Source organism: Denticeps clupeoides, chromosome 15 (assembly GCF_900700375.1).
Source record: "Denticeps clupeoides chromosome 15, fDenClu1.1, whole genome shotgun sequence".
Lineage (NCBI taxonomy): Eukaryota > Metazoa > Chordata > Actinopteri > Clupeiformes > Denticipitidae > Denticeps > Denticeps clupeoides.
Window position 1 is genome coordinate 16505639 of NC_041721.1, and position 16275 is coordinate 16521913.

Here is a 16275-nt window from a genome sequence, read left to right on the forward strand (position 1 = left end):
ATAAGGGCGTCTGGCAACTGGACTTTCTTTCTGTGGGTGGTAGTAGCCTAGTGGGTAACACACTCGCCTGTGAACCAGAAGACCCAGGTTCAAATCCCACTTACGATTATCGTGTCCCTAAACAAGACACTTAATCCTGAGTGTCTCCAGGAGGGGACTGTCCCTGTAACTCCTGATTGTAAGTCGCTCTGGATAAGGGCGTCACATAAATGCTGTAAATGTAAATGTAAACGTTTGAGGAACACGTGCTTCTCCTGTGTAAGGACTTGGTGGTTCAGTTTATCGTTTCTCCATCTATCGCCCAGCAGTTTTATGGTTGAAGTTGTAATAATTTAGTTCATAGTTTTGGCGAGGTAATAGTTCCCCTGGTTCCTACGGAGATGGCATCGCTCCTAATGAAAATGTACAGCTTCGCATCCCAGGTCGTAAACGGGTTTCTGTCTGTCAGTACGGCGTCATGAAGGAGGGCGGATCGCGTGTCGCGCTTATAATAACGCTTTTGTCGACGCGGGGAATAAAGGCGGCTTTCAGCCTTCTGGATCCGTAATATTACCCGATCGGGTCGGGAGTTGAACTTAAAAAAAAAGTGGATCGACACGACTGTGTGGATATTATTGTTAATTTATGCGATTAGACGCGCGTAATTCGCATTCGATGTAAATCGGGCTCCGCGCCGCCCTGCCTTTGATCCCGTTTCCATGGCAGCGGCCCGGGATGTTTGTGGCGTTGAAGTGAAGCGAGGTGGGACGCGGCGGGACGCGGCGGGACGCGGGGACAGTCTCTCTCTCTCTCTCTCTCTCTCTCTCTCGCCTCGAAGTAACTTTTCAACCCGACTCGAGGACGCTTGTGCGGAGCGCGTCAGGTGCCACACCGGAGGGCGCGATGTCGCACAGGTAGGATAATAAACGTGTTTTTTTTTTCGCGACTTGCAGAGGAATGCTGTTTGCGCGGGAATGCCGATGGAAGAAGTGGTCGGGATCCGGGAATGTTGCAGGAACTGGGGGCGTGTAGGAGGGCCTGATTCACGTTATGGTTACCGTTCCCATGGCAACGCACTGCCCCTGTCCCTTTGTCAACTGTGCCGCCGTGTTAAAGGTTGCGTGGCGATGCGCTGCCTTATATTGCGACTTGATCACGTGGTTTTTTTTGGGGGGGTGGTGGGCGAAATGAGCGCCCCCTGATTTATGCTTAACACCGCAATCAGCGTTTCGCCAATTGTTCGTGGCCCTTTGTGGCCGGGGACAGTTAGGGTATCGTGAAGAGGACCCCCACCCTATTTTGTTGTAAATGTGGCCCCTGAATTGTCCCCTCCACCCACTCCGCCTTCGCCAGCTCCCTTTCTTGCTCTGGGGGTCTCACTTCCTTTGATTTCGGCCAATGAGGGACACTTTTAACAGGGCAGATGGCTCCAGGGGGACAGCGTGGCCCCATAAGAATACGAAAAGGACAGTTTCAGTGTGGTGCAGTGGCCTTTTGGAGAAAAGGTCAACCCACACATTCAACAAAAAGGGGAAAGAAATGTCAACTTCCTTAGACGGCCGGTTTCGGCAACCTCTACGTTTAGAGAGCTTAATATTCCACAGTGTCACATGTAACCAAATGTAGTTTCATTACTACAGAGGGGTCTTGTTTAGGGACCCCACTCTAGAGTCTTAAGAGGATTAGTCCCCTGAATACAATGAATGAACTCCCTGATGAGGTCCATCATCTGATAAGCTAGATCATGCTGACCAGGGTGCATATTTCAGCGAGTCTGCTGCGGCCACATACACGCAGAGAAATAAGGGGACACACAGGGTACAATATTAAACCTCCAGGTACAAAAGAGTTGCTTTCAATTGATTGTACCTCAGGAGGTGCAGGACAGGTCCTTTGTGATACCATGTTTAAAGGAACCTTTAAAGGAACATGATTTGAGAAAGTGCATAGTTGTACCTATGAACCTGCACCACATGGAAAGGATCCCAATTAACACCAATGTACCAACAAAATTCATCTTCACAATAGTAATAGAATGGTAATTGAATGGCTGATGTTCATGTCTGTAAAAGTATTTTGTTCACAGCAGCATAACACAACAAAGGACAAAAGGAATGTACATGAAAATACATCAATGACAGTCTTTAACCCCCAGGTCCCTGGGCAACACAACCAGTGTGCTGCCCTTTGCAGGCCACTACATCATACTCAGATGTAAAATTCATTTCATATTCCAGTCATGACAGGTATGCGATGACAGGTGCATTATTGTTCTTTAGAAGGGTACCGAAACAAGGAATAAGCATTTGTACCCATATAGGTACACAGTGGTGCTTCCATTTCTCTGTGTGTAGCCTTGTATGCTGGTGCTTTTTTGTGTGAAGACGTCAGATCATCAGAGTGCCATGGGAGTCATTAGGGGCAGTGGTGGCCTAGCGGTTAAGGAAGCGGCCCCGCAATATGAAGGTTGCAGGTTCGAACCCCAATCCGCCAAGGTGCCACTGAGCAAGGTGCCGTCGCCACACGCTGCTCCCCGGACGCCTGTCATGGCTGCCCACTGCTCACCAAGGGTGATGGTTAAAAGCAATGACAATGACAATCACTTCAGTTTCATTAACGGGTCATTTCTGATGGTAGCATGACAAAGAAAGCTCATTCACTATCCTGTGCAAGGTGTGCAAAACAGGAGGCAACTTTAAAAGACAGAATATTTTTAACATTTATCAGACGCCCCCCTGGAGACACTCAGGGTTAAGTGTCTTACTCAGAGACACAATGATAGGAAGTGGGGTTTGAACCTGTGATTAGGGTGGTAGTAGCCTAGTGGTTAAAAGACTCGCCTATGAACCAGAAGACCCAGGTTCAAACCCCACTTACTAACATTGAGTCCCTGAGCAAGACACTTAACCATGAGTGTCTCCAGGGGGGGACTGTCCCTGTAACTACTGACTGTAAGTTGCTCTGGATAAGAGTGTCTGGTAAATGCTGTAAATGTTTAAATGATTACCAGTGAGTTACGGAATAGGTCACTTCCACCCTAGATGCTGCCTCAATGCTCGTGGTTTGTGTTTCTTTGCAGCTTTTATGGGCAAATGTGGGCGGAAGCCCAGGATGCCTTGGTGGACCTTCTTCAGGAGGAGTTCCCTGAGGTGCAGCCTCGTGCCCAGAAGGACCGCCTGCACATCTTCCAGACCCTGGCCACCTTCTACTTGAAGTACCTTCAGATCATGCACAGCCTGGAGGCGGTGTACGACCAGATTGTTCATCCCCAGAAGAGGCGCGTTGTGCGGCACGTTCTGGAGGGGGTGATGGGCCGGCTGCTGGAGCTGAAGAGCGAGATGGTGGAGCTGGAGCACTCTGACTTCCATTACTTTGACGACATGCTGCAGGACCTTAAGATGACCCCGGTTAGTCGTGGCCTGAGGACTCAGTTGATTAGTAATTTCATAATAGTCCTCAGAGGACATTACTGGTCTGAGGTCAGTTTGTGTGATTGGTAAAGTGCAAAATGGTAAAGAGCAGATGTTTTCTTAGTTGTGCGCAAACCTTAACAAAACTTGTCAACAGTAGATAAGACATATTAAAGGTTTTCTTTATCATTTATAACTTTACAAATGACTTCAATAACTAAAGATTGCAAGTTGGAGCATTTGCCCTCTTGTTATCATGCCCATCATATTGAGGCATATTGTCCCGCAGAGCGACGTGGAGGTGCCCATTCCACGCTACTTTGTGAGGGAGCAGATGCACGTCCTGAAGGACAGAGAGAAACTACTGGGACACGTCCTGGCCCAAGGAGGACACATAGACCAGGAGAAGGTGAGAGGGCATCAACACACTGCACATCCATCACCACTTACAATCAGTAGTTACAGGGGACAGTCCCCCCCCTGGAGACACTCAGGGTTAAGTGTCTTGCTCAGGGACACAATGGTAGTAAGAGGGATTTGAACCTGGGTCTTCTGGTTCGTAGGCGAGTGTGTTACCCGCTAGGCCACTACCACGAGAGTAACAGAGACCACACGTAGTGAGTGTGTGTGTTAATTAGCGAGCGTTCTGTGTTGGTCTCAGGAGTCCGTGTTGGGGGGGAGGAGGATGCCTCTGGAGGAAGCGGTGCAGCTGCTGCAGGTGAGCGAGCGGGCGCGGCAGGGGCGGCTCAGAGCGCGCCTGATGAAGGAGATCCGGGACCAGGAGGGGAGGAGCTTCGGTCCCCGCGCCCTGGATCCAGACGTGGCCGCCACACGTATTCAGAAGGTGAGTGAACGATATGAAAGTGTTCAGCGTAAATCTTCAGGACTTTTTCCTTGTTTGTTTATTACATAACCTTGTGTGTGTTGTTTCATAGTCCTGTGTCTTCAGTTTTGTTTTACATTTACAGCATTTATCAGACGCCCTTATCCAGACTTACAATCAGTATTTACAGGGACAGTCCCCCCCTGGAGACACTCAGGGTTAAGTGTCTTGCTCAGGGACACAATGGTAGTAAGTGGGATTTGAACCTGGGTCTTCTGGTTCATGTGTTACCCACTAGGCTACTAACAACCAAGTCTATAAATCACCCATAAATGATGTTTTTTTTTTCATGCATGCTGGTCAGTGTGTAGCACTGCGGGTTAGGAAACAAACCCATAGTCACGAGGTTGCCGGTTCGAACCGCCAAGGTGCCGCTGGTCAGAGCACCGTCCCCGGGCACACTGCTCATGGCTGCCCACTGCTCCCTCAGGGGACTGGGTGCACTGGGTGCTGTGCTGTGGTGTTTTTACACGTGACAACTAATCACTTCCACATGGAACATGCGATGCATGTACGTGTAACGTTAACTTTTATGCGTGTAACGCTAACTTCTGAGGATATGCGCATATTAAAAAATGACCTGTCTCTTCTCAGAACCACCTACAACCCTGTGCGTGACAAATACTCATTACACTTCCTTCCAGCTGAAGTTGCCCGAGTCCTAAAAATATGCATAAAAATATGCATAAAATATGCAGTTTGTCTGGTTATGCAGGACTGGCTGCCATGGAAAGCAGGTTTTTGATTCGTTTTAATGTGTTTAAAGGCTCTTTAATTGTAATTACCTAATTTAGTTAAAGTGCCCTTCCTTTTGTAGCAGAAATGAGTTCCGTATAGAACTATAGAACTATCTAAATGAAGAGATTTCAGTTCCATATGAATTCCTCGCCACCTTTACTTAACACCCCGAGGATGTATAATGTGGCTTATAGACTCGGACTGAACTGTGTTTTTGTTAATAAAAATTGCATTTCGCTGCATTAAACGGGATCAGGTTGCCCCGAAGGAGCAATATCGAAGTGCAGATGAGAGTTCACCTGATGCTGACCCGTAAGCATGTGCGGACTGTCATCGCCTGTCACCGCCTGCTCACAGCCACGTCCTTTCACGAGCGCTTGTGAGCGACGTGCAATCCCAGCCACCCATGAATAAAACATGCTCACTTTAGTGGCGAGGCAAAGGTGCGTGCGGGCTTGGCTGACCCTCGCCGGGGAGGGACTCGGGGGAAAGCGGCCGTTGAATTGACGGTGTTGGTTTTCACGATCGCTGCCTAATCGTGTAATCTGAGTTGCTTGACGTCCTACGTGGGGGAATACCGTGTACCGCGGCTTCAGAAACCAGACGGCGTCGCCGCCAAAATCTGATTGCACGTTGAACAGCTGAGGTGTCTGTAAATGATCACGCTTTTCCTGGCATAATTTTTGTAACATTGAGGTTCAGTTTAGAGGCGTACCACCCCCCCCCAAGCATATCCAAATACTTAATCAGTCACGATTCAAGGGCGAAGCTTGCAGTTTACTGGGTGTGGATTATAAACCTCCGGTGTTCGGCACGTCTAATCCCAACTCTGTTTGCCCTTCCGATTTTCCAGATCAATGCAAAGTAGATTTTTCTTTCTTCTCTTTGTTGCGGCGAAAGGCTCGGAGCCTAAGCCCCACTACCCCAGTGGTAATCCCTGCCTCTCGCAGAAGGGCCATTGTTGGCAGATTGGCATAATTGTGGCACCAAGAAGCAGAAATACATAAAAGTCTTTCTGAGGGAAATATGTGGGGTCTCTGCATTCCTCCAGTCAACTGAGCATTGCATTGTGGATGCTGGTGAATGGTAGATATCATTCACACCACAGTCAGTCCAACGCTGCCTGATGTTATCGCCGACCCTGTCTGGCTCCTGTTTTTCTTTCTCAGCCTCCTGTGTTTTTCATTTGTTCTCTTTGTATAGGTGTGGCTTGGTTACAGTCAAAGGAAGAGGACGATAAATCAGAGACTGGAGGAACTGATGTTTCTGGGAATGGTAAGTCCCACGATGCACTGCTTCAGGAAGCGCAGGTGCCGAATGCCACTGGAGGTGTTGATTAGATGTTTTCCTCCAGAATCAGTGAAAATGATTTCCGTTGTTAACATCTCAGGAACCATTTTCAGTTCCACAGCGTTTATGGTTATATAGTTTTACGGTTTGGATTGATGACAAACTGATTCTGGACCATCACGTTGCTGCGATCTCCAGATCCTGCAGGTTCACTCTCTACAACATTCTCAAAAATTAGACCTTTTCTTTCACAACACTACGCAGCTCCTCGTCCAGGCAATGGTCGTCTCCAAACTCGACTACTGTAACTCTCTCCTGGCTGGAGCCTCTGCAGTCACCATAAAACCACTCCAGATGATCCAAAATATGGCAGCCCGTCTCATTTTCAATCAGCCAAAATACACCCATGTTACACCTCTTCTCACCTCCCTCCACTGGCTCCCGGTAGCTGCTCGCATTGAATCCTTGATGCTCCCCTACAGGGCTGTAAATGGAACTGCACCCTCCTACATCAACACAATACTAGCTAGCTACACTCCTGCACGCTCCCTCAGATCGGCAGATGAAATGAGACTGAAAAGTCCCTCTTGACGGGGTCTCCAATCCCAATCAACTCTGTTCTCCTTTGTTGTCCCTGGCTGTTGGAAAAACTTGCCCTGCTCCATTCGACTAGCCGAGACTACCACCACCTTTAAGAAGCAGTTGAAAACCCACTTGTTCAAAAAGTTTTCAGATGAATCTAACACTTACACACGCACATGCACACACACTTCACAAAATTTTAAACAAATTCTTTGTCTAGCACTTAACAATTTCCGAGCATGTTCTTTTTCTGACAAGTTAGGCCTTATCAGGGCTCTTAGTTCTGTAAAATCTATCAAATGAGAATTACTGGCGTCTTCCTCTTGTAAGTCACTTTGGATAAAAGCGTCTGCTAAGTAGAGTAAAGAAAATTAAAGTTTGAATTGTAGTTCCATTACCAAATATTGATGCGTTTACCTTTTCTTTTAAATAACACCTCTGACGGCAGTGACCCGGCTTCTCTCGCAGGTCCCTCGTCCTCAAGAAGCTGCCCGACGCTCCCGGCTGCACGCCCAGCACGTGGAAGATGCACGTCGGACAGTGCAGGACCAGCACGAAGCGGAGTACCAGCAGGCCCTGGTCGCCATCAAAGAGTCGGTACGCAGCGTTGACGGGCCCGACTTTCGGCAGACCCTGCAGGAACAGATCCGCCAGTGGTTCCTCGAGTGCCGGTATGGAACTCCGTTTTCCGTCTCTCGAATTTATAAGCAGCTTGTATTGCACGGCACGTCCACCTTCCGTCTTCTTTAAATTGACCTGTGCTTTTGGACTTTGGTATTATATTCTTACTGCAGTGGAACCCCACCCGAAGTCCGTGCTTTATTCCCTTTCTGCAGCTGTTTAGAAATCCGTGAATCACCACTTTGTCCGTAATGGATTATTCCGCGGGAGCCACATCTCATTGTCAGTAATAACCCGAGTCAGTTGAAGTCAGTGAGTGAGCCGTGGGTAGAATAATAGTAAGTAAACGAGAAACCCAAACTGCTTTAAATAAACTGCTCTTTGAAGTGGCTTAATTTACTGACATGGCTAATCTGATTAAAACAACGTAATTCCCAGGCTGGGTGCTTAGTTGGTGATTGTTGTGAGCATGAAAAGGAGCTTTTTAGCTGGGATTTTTTTTTTTAAATGAGATTTTTAATGCTGAAGCTTTTGAAAGTAGAGCTTCCGTTCCAGCGAACTTTTCCTTTGTGGCTTAGAAATGTTTTGCCCGGTACGCTGATGGAGGGTCATCGGTGATTGCCTTCGAGCTTTTGCTAAGCAGCTCATTACTCTGTGCCAATGCCCAGAGTCCACTCTCCCCTTTTTTTCTGAGGGGGGGGGGGGGGTGCACGAATTCATGCATTTCGGTTTATTCTGAACCTTCTCCCGGTTTGCACATCACTGTGTACATGTAAATATGTCCCTATTTGGATGTAGGCGTGGGTGATCAGGATAAATCTGCATGTACTGGGTTTGCGTCTGCATGTGCATGCATGCAATATGGGTGGATGTTGAACACATATATGAAAATGCATTTATTGGTGTGTTAGTGTGCGTGGAAGTGCATACAAATGTATATTCAAGGTGGTCTTGATCGAGGGGTGGGGGTGGACGGGAGTGCGTGTGGCAAAGCACTCAAGCAGGACTCAGGCCACAGGAAACGGGTGCAGCCCGGTGCACTACGGTGATGGCTTATTAGGACATTCCAATGTGATTTATGACTGGCCGCTGGATGGTGCTGCTCATTAGCAAGGGGGCAGACACTGGTCATAAGTCATCTCAGCTGGACGCCCAGGGGTGCAATTAGCCTCCGGGGGGGGGGACTGAGGGGCCAGAAAGTCCGGTCCACCTTTCATTTGGCACCTTCTTGTCTAGCCAAACCATGGCTGCACCCTATCCCTCCACTGACCCTGGCCAACCACTGGCAATAATACAAGCGACGTGATGGATACGGGGTCGGGGTCGGGATCTCGACGGTGAGCCGGTCGGCGTGGTTTCCTCTGCCAAGCAAGGAGGCCATGAGCTGGGATGGGAGAGGCGGGAACCCTTGGAGTGCCAAGCCTGGAGCTCACACCAAACAGGAAAAAGTGGGGAAAGGTGAACCCTGCTTCCAAAGTCATCACAAAGGGGTCCGGTTGAGCGTGGCGGATGAATGTTTTTCTCATCCTAGAAGAAAAACACATACTATGTTATTTTTAAGAGATGTCATGATGTTTTATGGACATTGGCAGGTTTCAGCAGCACTTTATCGGTAGTACATCCTGGGGAGGATTTGCTGGGAACGCCAGAGGAGGGCCCGTGTTTCGGGAGGGAGGCCTGTCCCTCAGGATTAAAAAAGGGACACAGTGATGGCAATTTGTGGTTGGTCACGTCACGTCGGCGTACGCGTCTGGTAACTGATGGCCAAAGGGCACTCTCAGGGCGACTCGCTGGTGACAGAAGAGCTCCCGTCTGCTCTCATTAGCGTAGCCGCTATGTTGGTTTGGCCGAGGGACGTTTCTCTGGTCTGCTTCTGATTAACGGAGTGAAAATGAACCACAACCCTGTTATCCTAAACCCAAATCTCGCTCCCTAGAGCACGACCATGTGACCCGGCAAGCACGGCCTACCGAGCTGAAGGTGAACGTTTCAGATGTGACTGATTGGGTGTTGTATTGTATTTGCACTTGTATTTGTATTCAAAGATGAGGGTCGGTTGAACACGGGTATCGGATGTCTTTTTATCTCATGTTTCTTCCTCAATTATTCCAGATTTTTGCTTCTTTTGCTTTCACTGCTTTAAACACTCTTTATTTCTCTCTCTCTGTGTTCGTCTGCCTTCATCAGAATATTACTCAGGTGATCTTTGATACACATTTAATAAACAGAATGGACAAACTCTAGCTGTAATACTCTACTCTCAGTTTGCATGGCTTACTTGTACTTGTGCTAAATCCAGTCATTTATGAGTGCAAATAATTGCCTATTTTCATATGGTTGTGTGTTGCATATTTCCTAACCGTAATTCTAATTTTTCCAGATAGAACATGAATGCACCATTATTTCTGTTGTGAGTAAAGCCTATGGATGTTATATCGTGGTCTCAATGGCCAGTTTCTTCTCTTGTGGTCTGTTGAGGGACACCTGTTGCCTACTTGACTGCTAACAGCAGCCAAATCTCAGTCGGAAAACGTTGTTGCGATATTGTTGCGATCCAGAAAGACACTATTATACCCCTATCTCTAATTGCAGACATGCCACCGGAAAGTTCCCTGACTTCCCCAGCGCAGAGGACGGGGGCTCGGCCGCCATATTTGCCCAGAAGACACCTGAGCAGGTTAGAGACTCTCCTGTCAGAAAATCCTCTTAAGTTGCACAAAGCTCGCCAGTCACCCGGCAGCCACCTGATCCAGACAGATCATACCTGTGATATCACCGTGATACCCGCCATATTCAAGTAGTTCTGGTTGATCCTGATTTTTGCCATTTGCTTTCTTTTCCCATCTTTTGTAAGAAGACTTTGTGTCTTGAAATGAACAGTGGCATTCACACAGGAAAGAAATCCTCTGTTTTCATAAAGGTTGCTACGGAATTGGCTGCAAAGGAAGAAGAGAAGGGGAAAAAGAGACAAATGAAGGGAAAGAAAGACAAGAAGTCTGCAAAGGAGCAAAAGGACAAGAAGAAAGACAAGAAAGGGAAGAGCAAAGGAAAGAAGGGGCGCATGGAAGGAGGAGAGGTGAGAGCTCTCCGGATTAATTCAGCGCGTATGTTCAGAATCGCCCCGGCTCACTTAGCACATGAAAGCACCAGGCCACTTCGGGGCTCTTCATCCGCATGCTGGCACATAATCAAGGGCCCGTTTATCAGAGCTCATTTCGATTCCGCTCAGGGCCCACGGCATATGGTAGCTTTTAGAGTGACAAGTGCCCTCAGTGCTGGATGGGGGTACGAGAGCAGGGGTTGTAGTTTAGCGCACCAATAGAAAACGTCATATATTCAGGCACATTAAGGGTCTTCTTCATAGTGGGCGTTTAGACATAGAGGGAAGAATTATTAAATCACATTTCTGACAGAAATATTTATTTTGAGAAAATTAATTCAATTCATGTCTTTCTTCTCCTATTCCATGTCCATGTAATAAATGTGTCATAAAATAATGCAATATAACAGCGATACGTTTAAATATGCAGCTATGGTCGTAAAATATTAAGTAGTGTTTTTTTCAACCAGATTTTTTCCAAAATCATTTTAGATGTTTCCTGTAACTGTTCACTGGAACTACATAAGAATGCTATGAATCATTTAACAGTCTTTTAAAATCATTTTAATTCCGGACTTTTGCGTGAAATGTTATTTGTTTTCATTTCCAGGCCATTCTTTATCCCTGCTCACAACCTCCTTGACTCAGAACACTTGAGCACTGTCTCTTAAATCATTCAGATTTGTTTGTATAAAGACCCGTTTTTACTCTAATTACGGCGCTTTTAGCATAAATGCGATTGGTTTTGGAGTCTTGACAGTTTCATGGGAACCGCATGATACCGCAGCTGCAGACTACACAGCAGAAATATAAACCAGGTCCTTTAAAGGCATCATGTGTTGGTGTTTTTTTTATTTGACCACAGCGTCTTAAGACATTCTTCCAATACCAGTCATGCATTCCTGAAACACTCTTCCCCCCAGCATTACTGCTTCAAAATATTGGAAAGGCTGCAAAAATCTGTTTCATCACCACACCGATGGGAAAAAAACGTGGCTGAAGCCCAAAGTGTGAAGCACGGGACACGACTCCAAACAGGTCTGGACAAGTGCGCTCGAGGAAAACGGGAGATGTTTTCAGCCGTCTCGAATGCCAGCGCCGACTGCTGCCACCGGTCACAACATTGTGAGGAACAGGGGGGGACAGTCAGGCGTTACCTGTAGCCGCTCACCGTGACCGCGGGTCCTGCGGCAGCAGAATGGCCGCCTTGTTCGCCGCCTCCACTGTCTCTGATCTCCGTCGCAAAATGCCGCCGCTGCTTAAGATGCCATGCTTCATATACCAATATCCTTATTGACCCCTGAAAGCCTTTTCTACATTTTGGACCCTTTGTTCCATGCCATGTCAATAATAAAACCGATTCTGAGGCAGTGATATCTGAAAAAGTTAAGGTGGTGTATTAAATTTTTATTAAAGCGGTCATTTATTGCTTGTATCAATTATTTCCAAATCTCTCAATCAGATTTGACAGCCAGATTTCTTTGAATAATTGATGTTAACCAATAAAATATTTTAGTATGCTTGCTTATTAATTATTTTCCTGGGGTTTTCCAAAATATACTATGTTAATTATAGCTGCGTCGTACTGAGGTATGTGGCGCCATGAGCTCTGTTTGGTGATTTATAGCTCATTGTGAGGTGGCCGCCAATACCCAACGCTTGTGGAGAACACATGCTGGTTACTGGCTCTGCGCTCTGTGGCCAGTAAGCGAGCAGAACCGTGAAGGTCATTAGCCAGAATATATATCCCGTCTCGGGCTGACCCCGCGCCGTTCGGCCGCGCCTGTGGCGAGGCCCTTTCTGACTCACTGAAGCAGAAGTAACGCGCTGACTCTAAAGCGGTAATAATGAGGCGAGGCCAACACCAGGCAATAAAAACACGGGCCGCTCTGAACTCATGGGAGTCGCAGTGGCGCTTTCAGGCCGAGCCGAGACGACGTTTACTGCCGCAAAAAAACCCGGCTGACATATTCGATCAGGGCCAAGTTAAATGAAACGCTTTCAGCAGAATTCGCGTTCTGTCAGAGGCTTGAAGCACGGGACAGCGCCTACCGGACCCTGAAGGAAATGCACTGCCTTGTGCCGCGAAAATAGCCATCCATCATGGCGGTGTATCTCCGGGGGCACTTGCATATTTTCCAGCGGCCTTCCGCGTCTTTTGGGAGCCATTAGATGCTAATGGAGTAATGTGTTTAAAAATCAAACGGGCGAATAAAAGCACGTCCTGCCCGCCCCGGCCGGGTTCTTCTGAAAACACAGCAGCCCCCCCGATCCCCACCTGCCACGCCGTGCGCGGCCTTTGTGAGCATTCGGAGGGGGAGAATTTGTCGACTTTAACGCCGCGTCCCTGGCCGGCAGGAAGAAAAACACAGGGGATCATAAATCAACTTCGCAGCATCGACCCTGTCCTCTCCTACTGTGGATCCGCCTCATTAAGAGACTGGCACAAAGTATGCAGCTCGGCCTAAACCGGCTCGCGAAGACCTCAATCCAACAATATATAAAATAAAACATCATCGTTCACTACTAATTTAGACTTGATTTAACAAAAATGTGGGTATGAAATGCGACAATTTATGTGTTTTTATATTAACCGTCCCACCCCCAGGATTAGATCCGAATAAACATTTGCCGGTTTAGGTATGAAACGGCGTACACCGGCTAGAATAAATAGGAGGTTACATTATGTGGTGGTCGGGGCGAGTGAGGATTAAATATGAACTCTTTTCCTTCTCACAGGAGGAAGAGAAGGGTTGGAAAATGACCCCAAGCAGCTTTCTCCCTGCTGTGGTGGAAGGAACCAAGATGTATAAAGGTGAGCAAGAAAGAGGTTCCCCTCAGAGTTGAGTTTGCGCTCATTGTTGTTGGGCTGGAGAACTTGAAAGACTTCGCGCTCGGCCTGCCTTTTTTTCCGAACTGTGGTGTCTGGGAAACGATCAGCTAACCGCTAATGACAGGACCAGGCCCTCCATCACCGGGGCCTTGGGCTGTCCGAACAGCTTTACACCCTCTCATTACTGCTTCTCGGTGTGCTGATTAACTACAGGCCCGGGTGACACCTGTTGCCTCCGTGGTTGCCACGGGCAACCTGTTCAGCACGCAGGAAGCACTTTATTTAGACTGCAAGGCCGAGGTGACGTTAAAGCAGGACTGAAGCCTGATCAGTGCGCGGAGGGCCACGTGGCTCTGTCATGCGTCCGTTACACGCCGCGCTGTGCTCAGTTTGCTGTATGACAACACAAGCTGATGCTGTTAATCTGAATATTATTTCTACATAAGTTCAAGCTCCAGGATCTGAGGACCACTGTTTGGAGCCCTGATGAGAAAGTGAGGATGAGGATTAAGAATGTGATGAGATGGCCATCACTGTGTGTGCCAGTTGACCTACAACTGAATAGTTCATAAAAGTGCCAACATGTCCATACAAACCCCAATTGGCATGGAGGCCAAACAAAGTACTATCACTACATGGCATAGCAATAAAGAAGAAATGCTTCTCCAACTCTGCTTGTCTGTCTGTATACAGACAGTTCATTTGTCCTACAATTCTATAGGTAATCATACAGTCTACAAACCTTCAATACCCTTCAATAGAGCCATGTTGCTGTGTCTGATATGTGGTGATCTTCTGAAATTGCAGAAGACATTAAGGGTATTTCAGTGAACCTCAAACACATAGCCACACTCTTTTAAAGTTTATTACTTGGTTTCACCTTCCATTCTTTTTTCACTGTCTTTTGATGCTCAAAACTGTACAAAAAGGCTACAAAGCAATCCTGCAGTCCTGACTGAATCAATAAGGCGGGAGCACCTTATGCTTTAAAAGTCGTAGGTTAAATGCAGTAACAGATGAAACCGGTAATTAAAAGCTACAATTTACCACATTTCTGCTGAGTTTCACAGTTTTTATTGCTAGCACATATTGTCTGCAATCAGCAGGACACCACAGATATTTACTGGGAAAAAACAGCTCAGGAAACCCGCAGTCAAGGCCATTCTCAGATAACTGTGGATTATGGATGACTCTCGCCTGCGATCCAGATGTATCTTATAAACATCTAACCGCGATCAGATCTACAGTATGAGTTATCTCTCCATATGTTCTTAATAAGAGCAGTCAGGATGCGACAGGAGCGCATAAATCATTGAAGAGACGAGTGTCGCCTCAATATTAATGCTCGACTTCGTCCTTAGTATGATGAAGATTAGTGTTTCGCTCTGACTCTCCTGTTTTGGCTGTGAAAGGACTATTATTTTGAGATAATCCATCCTCCTCCAACAGTGAGCAGATGGCTGTGTTTCAGGATGGATTTGTCCACTCCTCTCTGAGACAGGAATAGGATAGTGGGAACCCGGCGCCCAGGGATGAGCCTGGGTGTCGACATTCATTCGTCCTCCATGGCTCGAATCTGCCTGTTTGCATGGCGAGACAGGTGAGCTCCTCTTCCTGTTTGTGTACATGCTGAGACCCAAACCGGCTTCTGTTGGTCACTGACCCTTGCAGACTGATGGGTGCGATGGTGGTTGGCTTGACCTGGAGACCTGTTTCAACATTAATGGTCTTTGGGGAACTACTGAACTAAGGATACTTTAGCACAACAGATGCTAAAGTACTCAGTCAGAGAACCCTACTGAAACAGCCTGTTTCAGCGTAGGGTCAATAATTCATTCATAATAAATACAATTCAATAGCAGCATGCTAAAACCTGCTTATCTACAGGCTTTGGGTAAATTATGGGACAATTTGGCAGCCATTGCTGTAAGCTTTATTTTTGCTTTAATTGAAATAAACAAGTCAGCGATTCTAAAATAAATCCTAAAATTAATTGCATCAGTGTTACTCATCGTAATACAGGAAAGAAATGAAATTTTGTAAAGTTGAGAGCTTACATTTACTTAGATCATATGTACAGAAATTTGCCACTACTTCCTTAGATATGACAGGTGTGAGTTTAAAGGGTTTGGAACTCCACACATTTTTTTCTATAAATTATGTAAATATATAAATTAAGAAACATACCAAGCAGTTCTTTCTTATTTTTGTCTAATTATTAATATAACTTTGACCTTATAACTGTATATTAGTGAACAACCCCTACCTAGCACCAGTTTCAAAATCGTTCTAATTATGAGCGGTTCCACAGAGAATGCAGCTATTCATGTGCCATACTTGCCAACTTGGCTCATCCCTTTTCATTGATGTTCAAAAAATACCAGTGACTGATTTAACCCTCTTATCTTAAACATATATAATTATGCACTAGTTCAGAGTTCATTTGCCTAGAATATGATTTGTGTGCCTTTATCCATTCAGTCTTCAGTCTTCGGGCAGATCTTTCTGTAACTGTGCGTTGCTTTTAGATAAGCTCTGTCTTATACCACAGTCCACTTATACCACATCCATCAGCCTCGCAGGCTGCACAGCGTCTTCTTCAGCCCTGAAGGCCAGCCCTGATTGGGGCCTTTCAGTGTGGTCTGGGCCTCCTACTTCTTATCTGTCTCGCATCATCTGAGACTAGGGTGGGCTGGGAGGGTGGTGTGCGTGTGTGTGTGTGTAAATGCCTGTGTCCATGCCAGAATGTGCATGACTGTCTGTGTGTTTATGTCTTTGTGGTCCCTTTTACATCGGCATGTTTATGTGTGTATGTGTGTGGGAGTCTGCATGCAGTTTG

The 16275-nt window shown here is 46.8% G+C and overlaps 1 protein-coding gene across 1 annotated transcript in view; it reads left to right on the forward strand.

The window, feature by feature from the left end:
* The first annotated feature begins 775 nt into the window (after positions 1-775).
* Positions 776-16275, forward strand: part of drc11 (dynein regulatory complex subunit 11) — a 35316-nt gene continuing 19816 nt past the window's right edge. The window contains exons 1-9 of the mRNA XM_028955478.1: positions 776-893; positions 3059-3386; positions 3679-3798; positions 4051-4233; positions 6214-6285; positions 7351-7553; positions 10096-10180; positions 10424-10579; positions 13343-13418. Coding sequence (XP_028811311.1) covers positions 883-893; positions 3059-3386; positions 3679-3798; positions 4051-4233; positions 6214-6285; positions 7351-7553; positions 10096-10180; positions 10424-10579; positions 13343-13418 — 1234 coding nt within the window. The 5' untranslated portion in view covers positions 776-882. The remainder of the gene's footprint in view (positions 894-3058; positions 3387-3678; positions 3799-4050; positions 4234-6213; positions 6286-7350; positions 7554-10095; positions 10181-10423; positions 10580-13342; positions 13419-16275) is intronic.